General features: G+C 37.9%; 1 protein-coding gene and 1 long non-coding RNA gene across 8 annotated transcripts; one reads left to right on the forward strand and one right to left on the reverse strand.

Moving 5' to 3' along the window:
- Positions 1-1,955: 1,955 nt before the first annotated feature.
- On the reverse strand, positions 1,956-16,143 carry LOC110789043 (pentatricopeptide repeat-containing protein At4g30700). 7 transcript variants are annotated; one of them, XR_008927579.1, is made up of 5 exons: positions 8,557-9,853; positions 6,070-8,155; positions 4,454-5,875; positions 2,176-2,550; positions 1,956-2,090 (listed from the first exon to the last, which is right to left on the reverse strand). XR_008927579.1 is itself a non-coding variant. In XM_056836587.1 (4 exons), exon 1 carries the CDS (start codon positions 15,975-15,977, stop codon positions 13,614-13,616), a length of 2,364 nt encoding a protein of 787 aa, XP_056692565.1. In that variant the 5' UTR covers positions 15,978-16,143; the 3' UTR covers positions 5,419-5,875; positions 8,557-8,934; positions 11,542-11,649; positions 13,582-13,613. The 7 variants fall into 7 exon arrangements, 6 of the variants coding, with proteins under 6 accessions (XP_056692565.1, XP_056692561.1, XP_056692563.1 ...); XM_056836587.1 differs by lacking the exons at positions 1,956-2,090; positions 2,176-2,550; positions 6,070-8,155 and adding exons at positions 11,542-11,649; positions 13,582-16,143 and having other exon boundaries at positions 5,419-5,875; positions 8,557-8,934; XM_056836583.1 differs by lacking the exons at positions 1,956-2,090; positions 2,176-2,550; positions 4,454-5,875 and adding exons at positions 11,542-11,649; positions 13,582-16,143 and having other exon boundaries at positions 7,832-8,155; positions 8,557-8,714.
- A 562-nt stretch (positions 16,144-16,705) lies between these two features.
- On the forward strand, positions 16,706-19,740 carry LOC110789038 (uncharacterized). Its single transcript, XR_002533495.2, has 5 exons — positions 16,706-16,852; positions 17,279-17,357; positions 17,582-17,764; positions 17,880-17,927; positions 19,451-19,740. It is a non-coding gene; the product is annotated as an uncharacterized lncRNA (long non-coding RNA).
- The last annotated feature ends 6,407 nt before the right edge of the window (positions 19,741-26,147 follow it).

Here is a 26,147-nt window from a genome sequence, read left to right on the forward strand (position 1 = left end):
ACTCGAGCGACTATTACCAAGTGCTCTGAAATGACCGACAACAACCTAAAACAATTTAAAAAATTAAGTAAATTTTCTCCAAAAATCTTGTATTTTTTTTTCCGGTGAGAAAGGTCGGACTAGATCTAGTTGAGTGTCTACCATGGGCTAGTCCAAATTTAATTCAGTCTGATCCATGGGGAAGACTCAGTTAGATGTAGTCTCCCCCAGGGTTTAGACTCAATATTATATAGTCACCCCCAAGGAGCAAACTCAATTAGATGCAGTCTCATCCTCAGTCAGATCTACTCACTCTAAAATGGCGTCGTTGTCAAGTAGAAGTTGTGATACGCTTGTGGAGTTGTGGTAAGTTCTGGGATTAGAGGAAAGATAGATGTATGTGAGTGGTGACATGGTCGTTCGATGGATGTGTGTTGGGCGGTGGGCCGGTGGCCAAGGTGTTGTGACTTGTGAGTGTGGCCGACGAGCGGGCGGGGGTTGGTTGTCGAAATTTATGGTGAGAGGTCGTAGGGGGAGGAGAGAGAAAGAGTGGTGGATGGGTTGGAAGCTAAGGTGTTGCACTGGACTACGACTGGGCAGCTGGAGTTGTTGCCGGAATTCATGGTGAGAGGTGAGAGGAAGAGGAGAGAGAGGAAGCTGAATGGGTAAACTAAGGAGGGGAATAAGTAAGGGTATAATTGGAAAGAAAAAACATTTTAGGGCGTTTTTGTGTAATCACAGAGCGTGATATAGCAATCCACTATTGTTAATACAATGGTTTGATTCGGTTTTTTTTTTCAAACAAACCACGTAAACCGTATTTAGCTAAAATTAATAACCAAACCGTAAACCAAATTAAACAGTAAAAATACGGTTTGGTTTACAATTTGGTCTGGTTTAAACACGTCCGACGTCTCATTCACAAAATTGGGTGAGGTCGACTGCTGAACTTGCACTCGAGATCATATAAATAAATACAAGTAGTTTTATGTAACTAAACTTTGTGTTGCCGTGGCAAATACTCCTCCCACCCTTCCCAAACTCACTTGACAGTCGACACCGTATAGATCTACTTCAATACAATCGAGCAACCCTTAATTGGTTATATTTTGAATAAAATAGAGTATAGAAATGCAAAGTTAGTTGAGTTAGACAGTTGATAATATAGGTAGAGGTAACTTTACTTCAAGGCAATGAGCAAAGGGGACTTGACAACAAACTACTACACCAAATAGTATACCATATCATGTTACACCATTAGGTGAGAGACTAAGCTTTATGTCCTAATTAAACTAACGTCTCTTCTTTCTTCATTCATAAATTAGAAAGCCTCTCTTTACCTCACAACCCCTCAACTCACTCTCATTACTTCTTCACCCCTCCGCCCGCCGTCCTCTCTATGGAAGCAAGCGCCGGCCTTGTTGCCGGTTCTCATAACCGGAATGAACTCGTTGTCATCCATGGTCATGAAGAGGTAACTACACTTGCTTTTACATGCTTATAACGTTATCCAAATCATTTTGAAACATTACATGTCGATCATCCAACATGCATAACATTTTGTACGCGCATATATTTAACAACACTTTTGTCAATTAGGATAACTAAGGCCTTGTTCTTTTCACCTGATATGGTCTGATTTTTCTAGTTTAATTTTTGGTCTGATCTTGTCTGGTTTGGTCTAAATGTTTCCTGTCAGCACCTTTTTCTTTTTCTGGTATGGTCTGGTCTGATAAGCAATAAAAATAAGAATAAGGTGAAGAGAACAAAGCCTAAAGGTGAAACAAAGAGAGTGTTTACTCTATATATTGAAACTACAAAGAGAGTGTTTATGCTAGCTATGACGCGATCTTGATCTGTTATGGATGATTTGTGTATATGCAGCACAAACCATTAAAAGATCTGAGTGGACAAGTATGTGAGATATGTGGAGATGAGATCGGACTTACAGTTGATGGAGACTTGTTTGTTGCTTGCAACGAGTGTGGTTTCCCGGTGTGTCGTCCTTGCTACGAGTATGAAAGAAGGGAAGGCAGCCAAAACTGTCCTCAGTGCAAGACCAGATACAAGAGACTCAAAGGTACTCACTCAGATAACTGAAATTCAGAATTCTGAAGACAGAAGAAAAACTCTAGTAAAAACCCAAAAAAAAAAAACTGCAGCTGAAATGTTTTTAAGAAATGTAATGGTTTTTACGTGTATATAGGGAGTCCAAGGGTGGAGGGAGATGACGATGAGGAGGACATTGATGATATTGAACACGAGTTCAACATAGATGATGAGCATAACAAAAATAACCAGGTTGCAGAGGCATTGCTTCAAGGGAAAATGAGCTATGGACGAGGCCACGATGATGAAGAAAATGCTCATTTCCCACCTGTTATAGCTGGTCTTCGTTCTCGACATGTGAGTTCAATATTACAACCTTTTATGCAAGTTTCTTTTGTGTTATCAGCAATGATCTGATCTGATCTAATGTCAATGTGTATATGCAGGTTAGTGGAGAGTTTCCTATCTCTGCCCATGGTGCAGATCAGACGCCTTCGCTGCATAAGCGTGTGCATCCATATCCTACATCCGAGCCAGGTAGTTTTTTTAAAAAACTAATGTCTGAGCTCACTTGCATAAAGTCTAAATGAAAACATAGTAAACAACTTAACACACAGTTCTCCCTAGGGGTGTTAACGAGCCGAACCTGCTCACGAACTAGTCGATGCTTGACTCGGACAAAGCTCGGCTCGAGCTGGCTCGACTTGAGTTCAGGTTCGGCTCGAGATCTTATCGAGCCAAGCCCGAGCTATCAGTGATTCGACTCGAAAACTCATGAACAAGCTCGATTCTTTTTAATACATGTAATTTTTATATGAAATAGAATAATTTTGTTTGCATAAGTTAATTTTTAACAGAAATTTATTTTTAACACACTGTATAAAACATGGAAAATTTGATAGTTTTTGTTTCTTTTGTTTTTTTGGTAAGCAAGTAAGAATTTTATAGCAATCCAAACACCCAACCAAGAGTTAACTGGCGCCACAAACCATCTAGGATGGACCACAGAAATAGCCAGAGAACAAAAAAACCGCAAGGCTAACTAGCCTAAGAACCAAACTTAATGCAGCAAAAAACCAGGAAAAACCTTAGTGACATATGCTGTCAAACCAAGATTTATCCTAAGCACTAATCTAGAATTTACAACTGTAATTCTATATCTAATATCCCTCTATACATTTTTTACAAGGTTATGTACACCCTTCAAATACTGATCCCAAAAAACAGCATTCCTGTTTTTCCTGTAATTCTATATCTAATATCCCTCAGCACTAAACCTTAGTTTATGTTTCTTAATTAAACATTTGATAATCAAACCTCGAGTGAGCCTATCGATTCTCAACCGAACCTATCGAGCCTCAACTGAACCTATTGAGCTTCAAGCCGAACCGAGCCCGGTTTTAATGTTTTGAGCTCGAGCTCAATTTCCCCGGCTTGACGAGCTTTGAGCTCAAGCCTGAGCTCACAAGCTTCGAGCTTGAGCCGAGCCTGTAACGGCTCGGTCTCAGCTCGACTCATTAACACACCTAGTTCTCCCGGTCTCGTGTTTTCAATGATCTAAACTCATTTATACCTGCCAGATCTGTGGCAAGTTTAACAAATACGAGTATAAATTTTGTATCTTACAAAATACTTCGTACCTGTCAAGAGTTGTTCTGAATAGACAAGAAGGAAATCAGTTTATATTCAGCAATTCAAGAATAACCCAGTTCAAAACATATTGATTACTCGCTAACATTTCTAAACATATTATCACTTGCAAACATTTCTAAATACTCCCCCTGTCTGGAAACAATTAGCCTTTAACAGGCTCAAATATCTGGAAACAATTAGTCGTGTATACTGTATACTATTTTGGATGTCCGGGAAAAGTTGTCACACTTTCTAGTAAAGTAATTGGAATTCCCATAATATTCCCATTTAGTATGAACAAGGTATAAGAGGGAGCCTAAGTATATGAGCAGTACTGATGTAATGTGGTTTGAAGCTTTGTAATTTTTAATAGTCTTTTAGTGTTTTTTGGTCCCTGTTTGGTTGTAAAACGTTTCTCAGATTGTGTCTATTTGGGCTTGGCCTCGTAGACATAATCCAGTTTTGCGCTTTCTTGATTAATTCAATTATTACTTTTAGCAAAAAAAAAAAAAAAAAAAGGTATAAGAGGGATACGATTATTACAAATGTTAAGTAAATTCAAGTTCAATCCTCAAATATGATGGGTTAGGGAAAAAAACGGCTATCTAGAGAGAGTAATAGTTGAGACCTATATGCAACAGCAAGAATATGTATAACAACAATAAGCTCGAACAGCAACAGAGACAACTAGACAAGATACTTCAACCTTCAAGAAACAATAATCAGATGCAAATGCAACCAGAAAACATTATTCAGTACAAGTTTATAAATTCATGTTTGAAGATTGCCTTACCATGTATTTGTGTTAAACTGTAACTGGATACAGGAAGCGCGAGATGGGAGGACAGAAAAGATGGAGGATGGAATGAATGGAAACTGCAGCAGGGGAATCTGGGGCCTGATCACGATGATTATACTGACCTAGAAAATGCCATGTAAAAAAAACTGTTTTCCGTCTTTTCTTCCTTTCTCCCGCTCACCAGAATTTACTGCAAAATAGTACAATGTAGTAGTTCTTGAGTAGTAACTTTTGTTTCACTGATGTGTGAAAACTTATGTAGGGTTGATGAAGCAAGGCAACCACTCTCCCGGAAAGTACCCATTGCATCCAGCAAGATCAATCCCTATCGCATGTTGATTGTTCTTAGGCTTTTTGTTCTGGCTGTGTTCATCCGGTATCGTATCCTGAACCCTGTCCATGATGCCATTGGGCTATGGCTGACATCTGTGATCTGTGAGATATGGTTTGCCATCTCGTGGATCCTTGATCAGTTCCCTAAATGGTTCCCCATTGATCGAGAAACATACCTGGATCGCCTCTCTCTCAGGTAAGCACCATGCCAATAGCACCAGATAAAATTTCAAATTCACAGACACGAATACATGATAATGCATAGATGCATGATTAGAAGTTCAAAGAGTCCATAACTAAACCAAGAGGGGAAAACCCAAAAAATATTATGGAACTAATGAAGTAGGCAATATAGAAAAATGTCTGACTCACAACAATGTCATGCAGATATGAGAAAGAAGGAGAACCGAATATGCTGGCACCCATTGATGTGTTTGTCAGTACAGTAGATCCGATGAAAGAGCCTCCTCTATCAACAGCCAACACAGTTCTATCCATACTAGCAATGGATTACCCAGTTGAGAAGATCTCATGCTACATTTCTGATGATGGAGCTTCGATGCTCTGCTTTGAAGCACTTTCAGAAACTGCAGAATTTGCTAGACAATGGGTTCCTTTCTGCAAGAAATTTTCAATAGAACCAAGAGCCCCAGAGTTTTATTTTTCCCAGAAAATTGATTATCTTAAGGACAAGGTCCAACCAACATTCGTGAAGGAGCGCCGTTCAATGAAGGTGCTAATACAAAACCTTAGGTTACAGACAAGTGTTCCTTACTGTATGACTTCTAAGATGAATGTTTTGATTGTTTCCTTACTTGACAGAGAGCATATGAAGAATTCAAGGTTCGGATAAATGCAATGGTGGCAAAAGCCTCAAAAGCTCCCCCAGAAGGTTGGATCATGCAGGATGGAACACCCTGGCCTGGAAATAATACAAAGGATCACCCTGGTATGATTCAAGTATTTCTCGGCCACAGTGGAGGATATGACACTGAAGGAAATGAACTTCCACGTTTGGTTTATGTCTCTCGTGAGAAGAGGCCCGGCTTCCAGCATCACAAGAAAGCTGGTGCAATGAATGCCCTGGTAAGTAAAAGAAGCAATTGGAAAATTAAGTCTAGGATGCAGGTTGTATACTTTGAATAGAAACATCAATCATAATGAAGTTTACACAACTGCTTAAAAACTTTTAAAACACCTAGTTCATGTGCAAAATTTCCTCAACAAAGGTAGGACTTCCACTGGAATACTGGTAAATTAATGGAGCATTAATGTACCTTCAAAATTGCAGGTGCGCGTCTCTGCAGTTCTGACGAATGCACCCTTCATGTTAAATTTGGACTGTGACCATTACTTAAACAACAGCAAGGCAGTCAGGGAATCAATGTGTTTCCTGATGGATCCACAAATTGGAAAGAAAGTTTGCTTTGTCCAATTTCCTCAAAGATTTGATGGCATAGACAAGAATGATCGATATGCCAACAGAAATACAGTGTTTTTCGATGTAAGCTCCTTGTCAGAGCCTGAAATTTTCAGCACCAGAGAAAGTTCATTGAAATTGTATTCTTATGGCTGGTGTTTTTTTTCTTTTCAGATTAACATGAAAGGGCTTGATGGAATTCAAGGTCCTGTCTATGTGGGCACAGGATGTGTCTTCAAAAGGCAAGCCTTGTATGGCTATGAACCACCTAAGCGTGCAAAACGGCCAAAGATGGTAAGCTGTGATTGCTGCCCATGTTTTGGTCGCCGCAAGAAGAACCAAAAGTCTAAACTTAGTGCACAAGGAGATGCTAACGTAGACCTTCAAGGTTTAGTACACACTCTCAGTAGCCACTACCTAACAAACGCTTTGATCCCCTATTTAACTTTCAACAGATCTAACAAATGTTTACCATGTACTGTAGGTTACGAGGATGATCAACAGCTCTTGATGTCCCAGATGAATTTTGAAAAGAAATTTGGACAGTCAGCAATTTTTGTGACTTCAACACTGATGCTTGATGGAGGTGTTCCTCCCTCATCAAGTCCAGCAGCACTGCTGAAGGAAGCCATACATGTCATTAGCTGTGGTTATGAAGATAAAACAGAATGGGGTATCGAGGTAATCTAAACATCAGAAACCTATGATAAACACACAATACACCATACTATTGTCCTGCAAACAACAGCAATCAGTAAAAACTTCACAGTTTTTAAATTCTTCCTTTTTGAATGTGCAGTTGGGATGGATTTATGGATCAATTACCGAGGATATCCTAACAGGATTCAAGATGCACTGCCGTGGTTGGAGGTCTATATATTGCATGCCAAAGAGACCTGCATTTAAAGGGACTGCTCCTATCAACCTCTCTGATCGGCTTAACCAGGTGCTTCGTTGGGCCCTTGGTTCTGTCGAGATCTTCTTTAGTCGGCACAGCCCTTTACTGTACGGGCACAAAGGAGGCAAATTGAAGTTTCTCGAGCGTTTTGCATACATCAACACTACTGTCTACCCATTTACCTCCTTACCGCTGCTTGCCTATTGTATACTCCCAGCCGTCTGCCTGCTGACTGGAAAGTTCATCATGCCAACGGTAATGCCAATTTCTCCCTTTACTAGAAGTTCAATAGAAGTACTAGAACATCACAGCCAAAAAAGGTTTTCCAATATTTTTCTGCATGCAACTTCACATGTAGTCCAAATTAATGCTTTTAAACTACAAAAAAATCCAGAAGAAGCTGCTAGTTCAGTTCAACTAATTCTATTAAGCAATTGTGGGTGATGCAGATAAGCACCTTTGCAAGTCTTTTCTACCTTGGACTCTTTCTGTCAATCTTCGCCACTGGTATCCTTGAGCTCAAATGGAGTGGAGTTAGCATAGAAGAATGGTGGAGAAATGAGCAATTTTGGGTCATCGGTGGAGTGTCAGCACATCTCTTTGCAGTCATACAGGGGCTTCTCAAGATTTTTGCCGGCATTGACACTAACTTTACCGTCACATCTAAGACAGTCGATGACGAGGATGAGTTTTCTGAGCTATATACCTTTAAGTGGACAACCCTTCTGATTCCTCCAACTACAATCTTAGTCATTAACTTAGTAGGTGTGGTTGCTGGAATCTCTGATGCCATAAATAACGGAACCGATTCATGGGGACCTCTCTTTGGAAAGCTTTTCTTTTCCTTTTGGGTCATTGTCCATCTTTATCCATTCCTTAAAGGTCTCATGGGGCGGCAGAACAGGACGCCGACCATTGTTATTATTTGGTCAGTTCTATTGGCCTCTATCTTCTCCTTACTCTGGGTGAGGATTGACCCATTTGTAATAAAAACAAAGGGTCCTGATACCAAGGCATGTGGACTCAATTGTTAAGGTTGTAGTTTCTGTAACAGCCATTGCACCAGGAAAGCAATGTCAATAGGGTAATATTTGGCATATATAGCACTGAAGGTTTTTGTCAGCAGAAAAGGAGTGTAAATTTTAATATTTTTTCTTCGAAGGGAGAGTATAAATTTTGCAATGATATAAAACTACATCACAAGTTCTTCCAAGAGTTCAACATGGTTGGTATTCTTGGTATTTGATCAACTCAATGATTTGCACATCATAAAATCTTCAATAGCATATAAAATAAATCCATGATCTAAATTACTTAAACCAAGAAACAGAAATAGGCAAATTGCAAACTGGGGCCAAAAAAGTCTAAACCCTAATTGACTAAATTAATTAGCAGAAAATTGTCCAATTCATTTCATAATAATTAGCAAAAATAAAATAAACTTACCAGGATGAGGTGGTAGAAGTCTAGGACTAGCTCCCCTTGACATGCAAAATACTGATGACCGGGATTCTGGACTTATTCCACCGCAATTTAGAAGGTGGACCATGGTGCACATAGAGCTACGTGCACCAAAAGAACACAGTATATAATTGAAAGAACATCTGGTTACGAGAAAAGAACATGAGTATTTTTTTTATTTAGGTTTTAATAAATAGTAAAATAATAAATTATTTTTATAATAAAAAAGTGAAATATTATATCGCATGTTCTTTTGCCGTAATGTCGTGTTCTTTTACTTATGCACACATGTTCTTTTGGTGCACGTAGCTCTATGTGCACCACGGTCCATAGTCCACGAATTGTTATTCCACCTGAACTTTCCTGGGGGGGCAATAAGTCAAAGTGCTACAAAAACCGGAAAATAAACCCTCAAATCCTCAAAAAAAAAAAAAAAAGATATGAAGCCTTACGAAAAAACATGTCAACAATACCATGTATCATAACAAACGAAAAACCCCATCTTAAACTGAAGCAAAGTGGAAACCTGGCAAGTGTACATGCTACTACATTCAGTGCAGAAGCCTTACGAAATATTTCAAAAAAGGTGCAAAGAAATACATTCAAAAAACAAAAATAGGATAAGTAGAAAAGGCTAACGAATGCATTTACACACTCACTTCTAGTATGAGAAGACGAGCAATGATATTCTTAAGGTGAAGTAAAAAGGATTAAATTCCTTTCAACTGTCTGAACATTTAGAGGTACAATACCACACTGACAGTTCATAAGGAATAGAGTTAGACTGGCATAGAGCTGTACAAATAGATTACTACCTCATGGATCAAAATAAGATATTTACCTAAGCATAAATATGCAAGAGAATTGGTATACAAGAAAAAGGTCTTTGTATGGTTCAAGATAGAAGAACACTGAATGCATTGATATAATTCATAATTCCTAACCTAGTAATGAAATGCAAGCAAAATAATCAACAACACATACGGTAAGCAGGTAATGTTACGTCCAATCATCATAACGACCCTTTTGATTAAGAGTAGGCCAGAGGCAATGCAAGCTTGAAAATCTTCTCCATACACATTGAAACGGTGCTATTCTCTAGGAAAAGTATACAACAACAACAACAACAACAACAAAGCCTTAGTCCCAAAATGATTTAGGGTCGGCTAACATGAATCGTCGTAGGAGATCGTCATTGTCACCAATCAAACCAGAAAGGAGCAGGAAGTAAAAAAGAAAAAAAACAAGGAAGAGAAAGTGAAATTAATGAAAGTAGGATAAGAGAAAAAAGAAAAAAAAAAAGTATATATATATATATATATATATATATATATATATATTATAGAAGAAATATTGTAAGAGATAATAAAAAATAAGTAAAATAAGTACATTTCCAAATAGCATTAAAAAATAAAAATAAAAATAAAAAAATTGAAAGAATTTTAAAAATAAAATAAAAATAAAGAGAATCAGACACATTGAAATTGTATAAGTCAAATAAAATCATCAATGTATATTCTCTCCCTCCACTCTGTCCTATCCAACGCCATATTTTCCTCAATCCCAAGAAAGCTCATATCGTGCTCAATCACCTTCCTCCAAGTTTTCTTAGGTCTTCCCCTACCCCTTGCAATTCTATCCCTTTGCCACCCTTCTATCCTCCTAACCGGAGCATCATGTGATCTTCTGCTTACGTGTCCAAACCATCTTAAACGATTTTCCATCATCTTAAACTCAATCGGTGCAACCCCTACTTTCTTCCTAATAATCTCATTCCTCAAACGATCCTTTCTTGTATGCCCACACATCCAACGTAACATGCGCATCTCTAGGAAAAGTATCTTTTCAAAAAATTAATTGACCGTGTTGCCCACATCTATTCAATTAATCAATTTGTATACTAACAGCTATAACGGAATTTTACCAAACATCTTTATAAGTTAAATGCTGCCAGATGACTTAAAAGTTGAAACCAACAGAAAATTGCAAACAACGTAACTCATATTACCAGCTGGTCAACTCAAGCCAACACTTGATTATTGCCAACTAAGGCCTAACACACCGGCCAGAAAATGATGGATTATTTGTTGTTCATGGTGTAAATGGCAAAGAGTTTAATATTGCAAGGAAAGTTGTAGTAATATCCATGGTAATGCTTTTCGACTTCTAAGTATATGATTCTCTTCACAAACTTTATACAGAGCTACATACTTGAAGGACAACTTGGGGGCAGAATCATTACTACAAACATTGGCTGTTTATTATACTTCTATACAAATACATCATGAATACAACCATTTAGTACAAGGGGATATTATTCTTGGTTAAATCATTTATAGATAAACGCAGTAGCTTAACTAGATTTACAGGCTAGAGGTCCATGAAGGTCAAATAGTTCTGTCATACTCTTATGGGGGAAAAACCGAGTGCTACATGAAAGAGAAATCCATCTGATATCTTCTTTTGAGGCTGGATGTGAATCGCTGGGTATTTACTCAATCCTTGTCATAACAGAAACCCATTCGATATTTTTTTTTGAGGCTGGATGTGGATCACTGGTATTACTCAATCCTTGCCATTAAAATGTTAGGTGCTTTAAAGGGTTGTTCAATTTGCGTCTTAGATAATTTAGTTCCATAAAAAGACCATGAATTGTTTAATCATTGACAAAGTTGTATCATCAAAAAACCAAAGCAGGAGGACCCACAGGAACAGAAACAGGACAGACACTTAATAACCTCAATGACAACAGATCATACACATATGCCAAACCAAGATGAAGAGAAATCATATGGGAACCTAATAATATATCTAGTAAATTTCAGCATTAATACATGCATTTGAGGAGAAGAGTTAACAGTTATAGCAAAAGAAAATTACTTTTAAAGAAAAGTGCATGTACAAAGATATTATCATAAAGATGTTGCAAATTATCGACAAAAGAAAATCGTTAATTTCTGCTATCATCACCTGCATGGCGGATGTTGAAGCTGATAAAGCCTCACACTCATTAAGCATGGCCCTCTCCTTTCCTGCCAAGTAAGAGAGCTCAGAAGCTAAGCCATTGATTCCTTCAACCTACATTATATGAGGAACAAAGCAGCTATTCAGCATTCCAGAAGGAAGGCAATCACCAGAGGTAGCCAGGTAAAGTTTTTAAAACAGGCAGAAAAACCTATTTAAACAGACTGCCTTCAGTTCACGAGAACATGCTTAGGCAGTGAAACAGAGAAACACACTTTACACAGGCATCTGTGTATGTATCAGCAACTTTCAAATATTACCAAGCAGTCATAAGTGATAAATTACAACTGTGTGGGTGGCATCCATAAATTATCAGAATGTAAAATTTTCAACAGATAAAAGTTCCAATTTAATAGTTTCTCCCATTTGGCACAAGATACATTCAACGGCGCAGTTGTGTTGAATCACAAAGCTTCTAAAGTGTACTCGAAGATTTTATCCATCGTCACATTTGATAATTACCTAATTGTGGGGACGGGGTAATGGGTTACTGATGGACCTAAGAGAATAAAAGCTTTTTAGAAACTTTTCCAGGAAGAAAAATCTCATTACTGTCAATTATCAGATCTGTTACATGTTGAAAAAGAAGGTTCAAGTCTTGGTGCATAATGGATCTGATACCTAATGTACATTAGTAGATAAGAAGAAAGTGACACTTCCATTGCTCCGCAAAAACAACAAAATCGTTATCCAGGTGGCTGGCAGGTAAGTAGGATAAACTGAGGTATGCAAGACAGAGAACAAAAAATCGGTTACTTAAATTGTTAGTAGACTAGAAGGCTGAACATAAGCTTTCCGGACAAGTTTCAAAGAAACTCCCTCAAGATATTTACTTTAAAATGGCAGGAGATAAATCTCATAAATCCTAACCCACAAACTGTAGTTTCCTTTATTTATTATCGAATTCAACAAATCCAATGAGTTAAATTGCTACAAAAAAACAGAAAATAAACCCTGAAATCCTCAAAAGATAAAAAAAAGTAATGAAGCAACATCAGAATTTCTGTCCAATACCATGTATAAAAACAAACGAAAGAACCAATCATAAACTGAAGCAAAGTGGAAACCTGGCAAGTGTACATGCTACTACATTCAGTAATTTTGCAACACTTTTCTTGAAAGTGCAGAAGCCTTACGAAATCTTCAAAAAAAAAGTGCAAAGATTAAAAAAAAACTGCAAAGATATACATCAATGAATGCATTTACACACTCACTTATAGTCTGAGAAGACGAGCAATGATGTCCTTAAAGTGAAGTCAAAAGGAATAAGTTCCTTTCAACTTTCTGAACATTTAGAGGTGTTACATCACAATACCACACTGACAGTTCATACGGAATGGAGTTAGACTAGCATAAATATGCTATAGAATCAGTATACAAGAAAATGTTCTTTATATGGTTCAAGATAAAAACACTGAATGCATTGATATTATTCATAGTTCCTAACTTAGTAATGAAATGCAAGCAAATTAATAAACACACATACGGTAAGCAGGTAATGTTAAGCCCAATCATCATAACGACCCTTTTGATTAAGAGTAGGCCAGAGGCAATGCAACTATGAAAGGCTTGAAAATATTCTTCATACACATTGAAATGGTGCTATTCTCTAGGAAAAGTATATTTTCAAAAATTAATTGACCGTGTAGCCCACATCTATTCAATTTGTATACTAACAGCTAAAACGGATTTTTACCAAACATCTTTATAAGTTAAATGCTGCCAGATGCTTAAAAGTTGAAACCAACAGAAAATTGCAAACAACGTAACTCATATTACCAGCTGGTCAACCAAGCCAACACTTGATTATTGCCAACTAAGGCCTAAAAATGATGCCCAGATTCTTTCAATCATACACAACTAGGTTAAATAAATCAAAGCAATATTATGACTGATAATTATTCTAGCTGCTACTGGAATGAATATGGTTTCATATTATGTTGTATAAACAATTTCTTCTCTGACCTGCGGCTAGGAGTATCTCACCTACTTAGCTCAATCCAAACAGCCACATAAATTTACCAATAGTCTCCACAAGAACAGGCGCCATCTTTGAAATGGTGGAACCTGTTAGCATCTCTAACAACAATAACTCTTTCAGTGACCTTGGAGATGAACTTAGTTGCAGTATGACAGTCTAAACAGACCCTGAGGTTCTTGAAGATCCTGATTTCAGTTCCTGGCTTTGTCGAAATAAGCCCAAAAGCTATAGCTAACTTCTCACTATGAACATTTACCATGAGCTCCTTCTCCTCCTCTTCAACATCATGCAATGCTGTTCGAGTTTCAGGCTGATATCCAGCCTCCTTTATTTTTGACATTAACTCTTCCAACTTCGCATATATTGCAACTGTTTGTGGGTGAGTGCGATCACTGCATGTGAAGACATATGGAGTGTCACCTAATTCTATTAAGGTGCACCCAGGAGTCTTTGCTAGCCCTCTGTTCTTGGCTACTTGTCGAACAGAAGCAGCGTGGGAATAATTGCGATCCGCTGAATGAATGTTGGAAAGTAATACATAGTATCCCACATTTTCAGGGTCTAACTTGAGCAAGTTCTCAGAAGCAATGCGTGCCAGGTCTGTATCCTTGTGAATCATGCATGCTCCAAGTAATGCTCCCCACTCAACAGAACTAGGTCTAACAGGCATATTCTCAATGAAGTTCAAAGCCTTATCTAGCTTCCCTGCTCGACCAAAGAGATCAACCATGCAGGCATAATGCTCAGCTACTGGCTCACAATGATGATCATGGACCATAGATTTAAAAATGGCATTTCCTTCACTAACTAGGCCAGCATGACTACAGGCATATAAAACACAAAGGAAAGTAACTCTACTGGGAGAAACTCCCGACTCAACCATCTCATTAAAAAGACTCACTGCCTCGTGTCCAAGCCCATGAAGGCCATAGCCAGAAATCATTGCATTCCAAGACACCACATTTTTCTCAGGCATGGCATCAAATAATTCTCGAGCCATGGTTAAACTTCCACACTTTGCATACATGTCAATCAAAGCAGTTGATATGTAAACATTTGACTCTAACTTTTCCTTGTTTATTAGTTCATGAACCCACTTTCCTAGACTAACTGCTCCCAATTGTGCACATGCTGATAGGATACTAGTAACTGTAACAGGATTTGGACGAACATGGCACTTTTGCATTTGCTGAAATAGTGATATTGCCATTTCAGTCAAGCCATTCTGGGTATAACCTGATATCATGGCATTCCAAGCTGCCAAACTTTTCTCAGGGGACTCATTAAATAGTTGTCTAGCCCTATCGATTTCGTTTAGCCTACTATATACTGTAGTTATTGCAGTTGTTACAGATGAATTTCCTGTCATTCCATTTTTGATACAGAAACAATGGATGGACGATGTGAGACTTAGATGGCCAAAAGGAGACCCAACTGGTATAAGTCCTACAATTGTGCTAGTATTCACCTTCGCTCCAGAAATCAGTACTTCTTTGAAAAGACTTACTGAAGAATCTGTTTCGCCATTACAAGCATACCCAGAAATCAATGCATTATAGCACACTAAATCTGGTTTCCTCATCTCTCTAAACAGCAATCTGGCAGTGTAGACATCTGCACATTTTGAATACAGAGAAACAAGACCAGTAAGAACATAACCATGAGAATGTAACCCTGATTTGAAAGCTAAGCACTGAATTCCCATCCCCGCCTTCAAATCCTGCAACTCTCCAACAGCAGGAAGAATCGCAGACAAAGTTGAGGAATCAAACCGAATATTACTACCAACCATATCACGAAAAATCCGAAGTGAATCAACATAACAGCAATTCTTCACCAAACCAGAAACCATAGTATTCCACAAAACAGTATCTCTTTGACACATTTTATCAAACACCATGTATGCATACCCAATCTTCGAAAAATTTAGATACATGCCAACAAGAACAGACCCAATATACAAATCAGAACCAAACCCATCAACAATCGAGTGAGCATGAAGCAACATACCGACCCTTTCATCCCCACCTGACCCAGAAGCCGAAATTGCGAAAGCGTAGGTAAAATTATTCGGCCTAAGAATCGGGTTTTGACGCAACTGGGTATAAACCGAAACAGAAGAGGAGGGTAAATGATAACGGGAAAATCCACGAATGAGGACATTGTAGAGGAAAACATCTGGGTTTTGGGTTGCGGAGACGACAAGGTTAGCATGGTGGACTGCACCAATGTCACAGAGTTTTTGAGTGAGTTTTGTGATGGTGAAAACGTCGGGATGAAGAGCATTGACGATGATTTGGGCGTGGATTTGTTTGAGTTTTGTGAATGTTATAGATTGTGAAATGAAGGTGAGGATGAAGTTTTTTGATGTCGTTGCTGAAACTATGGCTCTGTTCAACATTTGGTTCAACTAACTCTTTCAGGCGGGAAATTTGTTTGGGGACGTCCACAAGATTTCTATATCTATACGGCTATATAAAAAAGCCGATAGAAATTGCATTTTTTTTTTTTTTTTTTGACAGGCACTAAACATACTAACTAAGAGATATTACGAAGCCCATGTATTCTTGCTTGTGAAGCTAAAATATGGGCTTCTTTAATTGCTTCCCTACAACGGTACTTAATCTCTATTGTATAAGCCAACAGTTAAGGTTATTTTGGTAAATTAACTTTTCGTGTCCCTCTTCAAAATGACAATAATACCCCCAGATGCATACCAATTCAGCTATCATTCTCTTCTTTCGTCAGTTACCCAGATGCACGAACTTCATCTGCCGCTTCACTCTCACTTGCTTTCTCTCTCCCCCCTTCACTCGAAAATTTCAAATCTTCAATTCTCTCTCATCCTCGGGTAATTCATAACATTCAATTATTTTCCATCAATTTTGTGGTTTTTTTGGATTTGATTCTGTTTTTGCGATCCCGACTTGACAAACTAATAAGGATTTTAATTGCTATTTAGTTTTCGTTTTTAGGGTTTAGGGTTTGCGATCCCGATTTGATTCTGTTTTTGCGATCCCGATTACGAGGTTTTGATTTTGATTAGGTTTTAGAAATCTTATTTGGATTCCTAATAGGTTTTATAAATCTGATTTTTATTCCTAATAGGTTTTTGAAATCTGATTTGGGGTCGCTTCAAATCAAACAATCGGAAGGTGAGTTTGGGTTTTCCGGATATGTGTTCTACGGTGGAGGTGGTGCAGGGACCGGCGGAGGGAGGGCGGGGATGGCGAGTTTCCGACAACAACAACAACAATAACAGCAGCAACAATCGCGGTGAGTTTCTTTTGATTTAATTTTACCAATTTGTTTTTACTAATTTAATGTTACCAATTTGGGAATTTTTTTGTTATGGGATTTGACAATTGATAATTACAGAGTATTTCTTTGAATTATTTTAGTTTGTTAATCACCAATTCTGGAAATTTTCGAAATGTTTTTCGTGGATTATGAATTTAGATTGTCAATTCGATTTTGTTTTTTTTTTAATTTTGCAGATTTTGTGGTTTGAATTTCTTTCATTTTTTAAATTTTCGATTTCAAATTTGTAAGCTTTGGGGAATTTAATTTTTTCCAGCCCCATTGATTGATGATTGAAATTTGGGTGCTTTTCCTCAATCATCCATAAATTAAATTATTGCATCTTCTATAAATTCACCATCATATAGATATCTCACTTTCTCAATGTTCTTCCTTTATTAGACAGAGAGGATTTTTCGGGATTTATACAGATTTATGTGTCAAAAAGTCAAAAACCACCCAAAAAAAAAGAGGGGACCTGGTATGATTTCTATTCTATAAACAAACAAGCAGTGAGAATTGTTGTGAATGTGTTTGGTATCTATTTGCTTATCAGTTTAATCAGTTTACTTATCCTCCTTGGTAAACCACCGCGTATGGCTGCCGCTTTGGTGGGGCGCTCATTTAGAATTGTGGTTAATAGTTGTTTCGCAACACCATTGTGGGTATCCCTTACTGTCAGCATGCATGTTTTTTTTGTTTCAGGTTGGTGATGATTTGAGATCATTGCTCATTCAATTTTGTGTTTTATCTGTGCCTTATCAAGATTTTGGCAAATCGCCAGTCAGCTGTTGATACGTATACCGTCTACAGACAAACATAAGTGATCGTTTAAGATGATCATTTATTAATGGAGGTTCAGTAAATGATCATCTTAAAGGGTATAAGGTGATCACATAAGTGTAAATGAAGTTCTCTCTTGCATGAAATGTGATTTGGTTTTTTTTCTGAATTCCGTTGAATTAACTGATAACTTAGCTCAGTGCCTGTTACTGCTTTTCAGGGTTATAGCTTTGTGGAAAATCCCTTCAAAATTATTACTCATTATCAGGTTTCTGATTAGTAGGATATTCTTTGAAGTTATGGAGTTACCCATTGTGGCATTGCTGTTTTATTGTTCTGAAATAATGCTCTTCAATGTCTTCGAATTTTTAGCTTTTGGTTTACCGAGAGTTAATGACATTTTGTGCCCCTGGCTTTTCTTTGCATCTATTTGGGTTTGATTCTGATTTGGTTTTCTTCTGAAAATTTCAATGTTTTCCTTTGAAAAAATTGATTATCATGTTTAATTTTCAATTCCATGTTTCTGGTGATGAAGTAAGAACATGATATTACTAGGATATCTGCCTCTAAAGCCCCTCTTTTTGTGTCGTTTTTCCGGTTTCGCATAGTTTCATCTCTTTAAATTATATTGTTCTTCTGTTACACTTTCATTTGATTCTTTGCATTGGTCTCTGATGCATGATTGTAGATCAACTGGTAATATATCAGCTGGTATAAGATATCAGTAGCTCATTCTTCTAAATCTTTGGCATTTGGGTCGTTTTTCTATAAATCAGCCACCTTCAAATTCAGAGTGACTATTTATATTTTTTTTTAATAAGGAGTATTAATTGATCCTATCTTCATCATCAGAGAAGTCCCCATGATATTTGGTATTAAGTAATTAAGTTTCAGGACCACCGTCAAATCCATATTCCACATCAATCCATCGCTCCTCCTCCCTGGACACCTCTCCAATGGCTCCATACAAATTCTTAACATTCTGGGTAATTGCGATTTTGTTTAAAACCCAAACATTATTGAAATTTTGATGGGGTTTGGTTAAAATTAAAAACCCAGGAAAAATTTACCAAATTCATTGGTTTTTTAACTGAGGAATGGGGTTGTAAGATTGATTTGGGAATCTAGGTGAGTGAGATTTGGTTGATATTGAAGGATGAAAAAGAGAAAAGAGGGGAAAATGAATTAGGGTGTGAATTAGGGAAGAAGAAATCATGTTGAGAAGCCACGTTAGAGAAAAAGAGAAAGGGTTGACTGATGATGATACTTCTACTCTACGCATCCACCAGAAGGGGAGCAAATTATGGAAACGTTATTCTTTACTTTTATTAATTTGACTTTCTTTTACAATTTAATCAAATTATAACTACATTTTCCATATTAGGCATTCATAACTGTTTCAATGTATTAATTCTTTTTTTTTCCACAAGGAAGGGAACTCATGACTCATGAGGGCAATTGTGAGTGAGGACAATATTTCCTTGAATTACAGTCAATGAACAAATTAATTCCATTTTACAATAAATCATATTCATAAATAAATGTCATGGGATTGATTTGAAGTATTATCCAGTTCTCCTTCTCCTATTTCACCATCGAGTCAATCATAATCTTCAATTTGGGAAATTTCAGTGCTTCACGATTTGATGGCAGATGACTTGCGGTATAAATTTCAGTAATTTTATGTTTTTATTGTTAATTAGTGTATATTTGTTTAGTTGTATCTACCTGAATTTTAGATTTTGCGAAGCTGGGATTAGTGGTTAATAGTTTAATTGCATTTTTCTTAAGGTAGAACGATAGACATTGGAGACGTTGGAGTTTGATACTTTAATTGCTAATGGTGTTCATCAAATTGGGCTTTGGAGTTGAACATTGAAGTACGGCAAGGTGGGAATTTGATTGTCACACATTTGTTTATTTGTATTATGTGATATTATTTACAAATTAAAATTTAATTTAAATTGTCGCACATTTGTTTATTTGTTGTATGCTTCAAACTTATCGGAATGTGATAGTAATGCGAAATATAATAGTATTTGTATTGTGGCAAAGTTTGTATCGTGGAAAATTTGTTTGCATTAGGGTTCTCATTTTATGGATTAGAACAGGGTCTCCGATAAGAGTGTAATGTACAAGAATGTAATTATTTTACAATCAAGTAATTTTGCTACTATTGACTATTGATTTTATTATATTTAATTACAAAATCAATGCTAAAGACTATTGACTTTATATTATATTCTATCATAATCTCGCACGCATCGCGTTCATATAAGACTAGTATTACATATGCTAAGAGTCCTTCCTAAACTTGTGATGTCCTGTATCAGTGCTTGGACGGCTGTTGGTGCCTGATCTGCTTTGTCTAAATGTCTTATTGCGTTGAGGCAGTCAGTGTGTATTTCGACGCTGTCAAAGTTTTTGCTTTGTATGACTGTATCCATTGGAGTGCATGCCATATTGCTTTAAGTTCTGTATCCAGTGGGGAGTGAGCTCGAATAGTTTCACTGATTGTGTGGATAACCTGGCTATCTATTTTGTCAATAAATTGGCAGCCGATTCCATGCTACTCCTTTTCTGAACTCCCTTGTGTAGGGGAATACAGTTAAACATACATAACATGTGCGGAACATCCCCAAAGCCAGGAAACATGTATAAAGCACAGATTAAGCATACTTACATTTGAAGCGTGTTTTCCCGAGTATAGTATCAACGAACACGAACAAAGAAATCCAATTATCCGTCTTGATTATTGTAGTTTAGACAATGTACAAGAGAGTTTGCTTTTCGGAATGAACAGTTTTTAGTTGAGAGCAAAAACTGAACTACGTAATTTTTGGAATTAGGTTTAGGTTACTAGAAAAACTAATTGTATTGTTGTGGAAAAAATACAACCTAATGTTATATTAAGTGTAACCGGCCAAGACCAAAGGCCTTGAGCGGCCACACACCACACACGCACGCACAGCCCATGCGCACAACTCACACAACGCAGGCCGAAGCCCACAGCGTAGCCGAGCAGCATGGGCCACGGGCCTAGCTTTGCTCGCTGATGTGTTGCTCCGCATTTGTGCGCGCTGCCACGCCCACGCGGGCTGGCTTGCTTGCTGCGTTGCGAGCTAGCTGGCTCGTTGGGCCTTGCCCGCATGCGCGCTTGGCTCGACGGGCCGACAGCTCCGATGCGGCTCGTATTCGCGACGAACGCCTTACGGCTATTATTTATCGTATCGTACACGACGAATCATCGTCGTACGATCCGATTATTCGTTTCGCCTAGCTTACAAATCGCGATACGATATACGATTCCGATGCAAGGTCGTATCGTATAATACGTTTTTCCAAACTTATTCCCGAAAATCTATTAAATGAATTTTCGATTCATTTAATCCGGTGATCTGTTACATGTCATTTGACCTTATAGGTTCAGTCAAGAGTAAGTTGTGAGCCTAATATAGATTAGAACTCACTGATCGGAAGCATTGCTCCAGCTAGCTGTTCCGATCACTTGATCTTACTGAATTAATTGTTCGCAATTAATCTGAACCTTGGTATTAGACTTAATGCACCTTAGGTGAAGGACATATTTCCTTCAGTCTCCCACTAATTGTCATTCAGACAAGTGTGCATTCACATTCCTTTGTCGCTTAGTGTTACTTGCTGAACATAAGGTAAGATCCAAGCCATCCTTATTAGGTCCAGAAGTGTTTCTCGGATTACAGAGCTCAATTGTTAAACTTTTACAGAAGGTTAAGCCTGAACCATTCTGAGCACGACCATGCATTTTCACAGTATCTAACTCTCCGAGAGGCCTTGTTACACAACAACACCATATCCTATCAAAGATAGGAGGACAATCCATTCTTGCAATCTATGAACACTCACTTTGATTCATAGTACGCCCAATAACTGCTTTTATAGCCTCCTTTTACGATGTGACGTTTAGCTAGCATTAGAGCGAACTAATTCTCAAACGAGCAAACATAATCACTCATGTTCTGAGGAATGGTTCTAATCACCATTAATGAGAACTACTTATGACATGACTTTAATCTCTTAAAGTGTTCTCATGGTCAATCCGATACAAGATCCAACAAGTATCTATGCAAAAGATTCTGACATCCAGTCAATCTAGTTCAAGAAATCGAACTACAAATCTACTTGCAATCTAATCTTCATTAGTCATTGGTCGTCCACCTTTCAATGACCTGGATTAGGGATCCTTTGTGACTTCAATATTCAAGTTCACTTATGGGTGTTTCTTTGTCGAGGAATCCATCTTGACATCCCATTTGAGTGTTTTGAATCACATGGACTTATCATTTAATACTAAACCAAATTAAATGAATATGAAATAATGAATTTCATAAATATGAAATGGTTAAACCAATTGTTTTAAACACAGATCTAACAGATGTTCTAAAACAAAACATAGAAAATCAAAGCCATTCTCCAATATGCTTGATTCCCATGGTTGCTACATGCGCGTTGTGCTTCGCTTATGGCAACGGTTTAGTCAATGGATCCGCGACGTTGTCGTCAGTTCCAACCTTGCAAATCTCGATTTCTTTCCTTTCAACGATTTCTCGAAGTATATGAAATCGCCGCATTACGTGCTTGGACTTCTGGTGGCTCCTAGGCTCCTTTGCCTGGGCAATGGCTCCACTATTGTCGCAATACAAAGCCATTGGTCCTTTAATAGAGGGGACAACCCCAAGTTCTTCGATGAACTTTCGAATCCAAATAGCTTCCTTTGCTGCTTTTGAGGTAGCAATGCACTCGGCTTCAGTTGTAGAATCCGCAACAGTGCTTTGCTTAGCACTTTTCCAGCTTACTACTCCGCCATTAAGGCAGAACACAAACCGAGACTGTGATCTGAAATCATCTCTGTCGCTTTGAAAGCGTGCATCCGTATAGCCCTTAACAATCAACTCATCTGTACCACCATAGACCAGAAACTGATCCTTAGTCCTTTTCAGGTACTTTAGGATATTCTTGGCAGCAGTCCAATGCGCCTCACCCGGTTCTGATTGGTACCTGCTCGTTGCACTGAGTGCGAACGAAACATCCGGCCTTGTATAAATCATAGCATACATGATGGATCCAATAGCCGAAGCGTATGGAATTCCACTCATCTTTCTACGCTCAGCAGATGTTTTGGGACACTGAGTCTTGCTTAGATATGTGCCATGTGACATGGGTAGATGGCCTCTCTTGGCGTCCATCATATTGAACCTAGCTAGCACTTTGTCAATGTAAGTTCTCTGGCTTAGTCCAATCATCCTCTTAGATCTATCTCTATAGATCTTGACGCCTAATATGTATTGTGCCTCTCCTAAGTCCTTCATTGAGAAACACTTTCCAAGACAAGTCTTTACAGACTCCAACATAGGAATGTCGTTTCCAATAAGTAGTATGTCATCTACATACAAGACTAGGAATGCAATTTTACTCCCACTGACCTTCTTGTATACACAAGATTCGTCCTGATTCTTGATGAAGCCAAACTTATTGACTGCTTCATCAAATAGTTTATTCCAACTCCTTGATGCCTGCTTTAATCCATAAATGGATTTCTTAAGCTTGAATACCTTTCCTTGATTCTTTTGATTGATAAAACCCTCCGACTATGTCATAAACACAGTCTCTTCAAGAACACCATTCAAGAAGGCAGTTTTGACATCCATTTGCCATATTTCATAGTCATGAAACGCGACAATCGCAAGGATTATCCGAATAGACTAAAATATCGCGACTGGAGAAAAGGTTTCATCATAGTCAACGCCGTGAACTTGCCTGTAACCTTTTTCTACCAATCTAGCTTTGTATATGTATACAATTCCATCTTTGTCTTTCTTTAATTTGAAGACCCATTTGCATCCGATAGGTGTAAACCCATCTGGCAAATCTACCAAATCCCAGACTTGGTTTTCAGACATGGAGTCTATCTCGGATTTCATGGCCTCTAACCATTTAGTGGAGCTTGGAATCGTCATAGCTTGCTTGTAAGTCATAGGTTTATCACTATCTAATATGAGAACGTCTAAGTTTTCAGTCAAGAGGACGCATGTCCATCTGTCCGGCTGAACCTTAGTTCTATTTGACTTTCGAGGGGCAACAACGTTTTGAGGAACTACTCCCACTGGCTCTTCTAAAGGCCTTGGAGGTTCTTCACCTTGAACTGCTTCTAAAGAGTTCTTGGTTCGTTGTTCGTTCAAATCTCTTCGAGGTCTATTATTCTCCCACTTGTCAATTTGGAAATATGTTTTCTTTCCAAAAAAGACACCGTCACGAGCAACGAATACTTTGTTGTCTGACTTGTTGTAGAAGTAATACCCCTTTGTTTCTTTTGGATACCCAACGAATAAACATTTGTCAGATTTTGGTTCGAGCTTGTCCGAAATTAATCGCTTGACATATGCTTCGTAACCCCAAATCTTTAGAAAAGACAACTTTGGAAGTTTCCCAGTCCATAATTCGTATGGAGTCTTTTCAATAGCTTTTGACGGAGCACGATTCAATGTGAGTGCTGCTGTTTGCAACGCATGTCCCCAAAATTGTAAAGGAAGTTCGGCTTGACCCATCATTAACCTGACCATATCAAGTAAGGTCATGTTTCTCCGTTCCGACACTCCATTCCATTGAGGTGTCCACGGAGCAGTCAATTCAGAAAGAATACCGCATTCTTTTAGATGGTCATCAAACTCGCGGCTAAGATATTCACCTCCTCGATCTGATCTTAGAGCTTTGATTTTCTTGCCATGTTGATTCTCTACTTTATTTTGAAAATCTCGGAATTTCTCAAACGATTCAGACTTGTGTTTCATTAAGTAAATATAGCCATATCTACTGAAATCGTCCGTAAACGTTATGAAATAGCTGAAATCACCTCTAGCTTTCGTACTCATAGGCCCACATACGTCCGTATGTATTAGCCCTAGTAGTTCGCTTGCTCTTTCTCGGTAACACCCCGACAATTCTCTATTTTCTAAAATATCCTTTTAATATAAAACGTAGAGAATTATCAAGGCATTATCTCCCGTGTGAAAACATAACGGCTTATTAAGAATTTTGCAGCGGAAAACATAAAACTAACTTTTAGGTTTATAAATAATTGATTACATATTAAATCCAAAAACCAACCAACGAAAATAAGGAAATATAAATAGTACGACAAGTTTAAAGTCCAAATTAACAAACCAAGTCACTTAGCAAAACAAAACTAAATACAAGCTCTCTAATCCCGATCCCAATGATGCATCACCTTCAAACCTGTAGATGGGTAACGCTTATTGATCCTTAGAGACTGCTCACCAAAGATGGGTCATCACAGGATCAATAAGGCATAGCCATGATCAACACACACAAACAAAGCACGTAATCAGCAAAGCTGAGTAATACATACTGAAACAATAATAATCCTAACATGATACTATTGAACGAACAACCCTAACATGATACTAATAAAACACGAGTAAGGGCAGACAAAACATGTTAATTTGACGACCACACTTGACTAGACTAGGCTAGACTGGACTAGACTTTTATAACAATAACATTATTTTAATTGAAATAGTCAATGGACCGAGTTGCTACTAGAAACTTCTTCACTAAGGAAGACGAGGTACGGGCGCGACTCCGTAAACCCCAATGACCTGCGATATCGAGGGACTTTTGAATAAAATAGAACCGGTGATCAATCCGGCCCCAGAAAAAGCCATAGGCGACCCATGACCCCAACTCCTGATTGTCCGTCACTTTAGACGTGCATAGTCTAAAGCTATTGCTACTCAGTTTCACTTTACATGATTTACAAATTAAACTCTGTTGTGACTCAACAATCATACAAACAACATTTATTAACGAATGTTTTTATCTTGGAATTAAGTAAGTGATCACAAAGGTATCAATCAAGACTCATTCCAATTAAATCCAACCTTTCCTTTAATACTGATCAACCCCTCTATATGGGTATGAGGTTTCAACTTACTAAACAAGGTCCTCGGCCCTCATAAAGTAGTGAAAAGCTAAAAGGGAACAATGAACAATCGATATATATATATATATATATATATATATATATATATATATATATATATATATAATCTAATGTTCCCAACTAACATATTCGTATCAATCATCTACTAACATGTTATAATTCTCGTAACGAAATATATATGCTTAACATGTCCATCCAACAATATTAAACATGCACTTTCAACATAACCAGGTTCATCAACAATTTCAACATAACCAAGTTCATCAACAATTTCAGCATAACCAAGTTCATCAACAAATCACACACATTCCAAGCACACAGGTATGTACGTACCTAGTGTAAACAAAATGCGAGACCACTTTAATAATTCAAAAGTCGCCTACGGAGAATTCTCCACCAAAAGAGAAGAGAGTGAGGGGGCGCCGGCCGGAGGAAAGGACGGCGGCGGCAGTGCTGTGCAAGGTGGTTGGCGGCGGCGCGACAAAATTG

Source organism: Spinacia oleracea, chromosome 2 (genome assembly GCF_020520425.1).
Source record: "Spinacia oleracea cultivar Varoflay chromosome 2, BTI_SOV_V1, whole genome shotgun sequence".
In the NCBI taxonomy this organism is placed as follows: domain Eukaryota; kingdom Viridiplantae; phylum Streptophyta; class Magnoliopsida; order Caryophyllales; family Amaranthaceae; genus Spinacia; species Spinacia oleracea.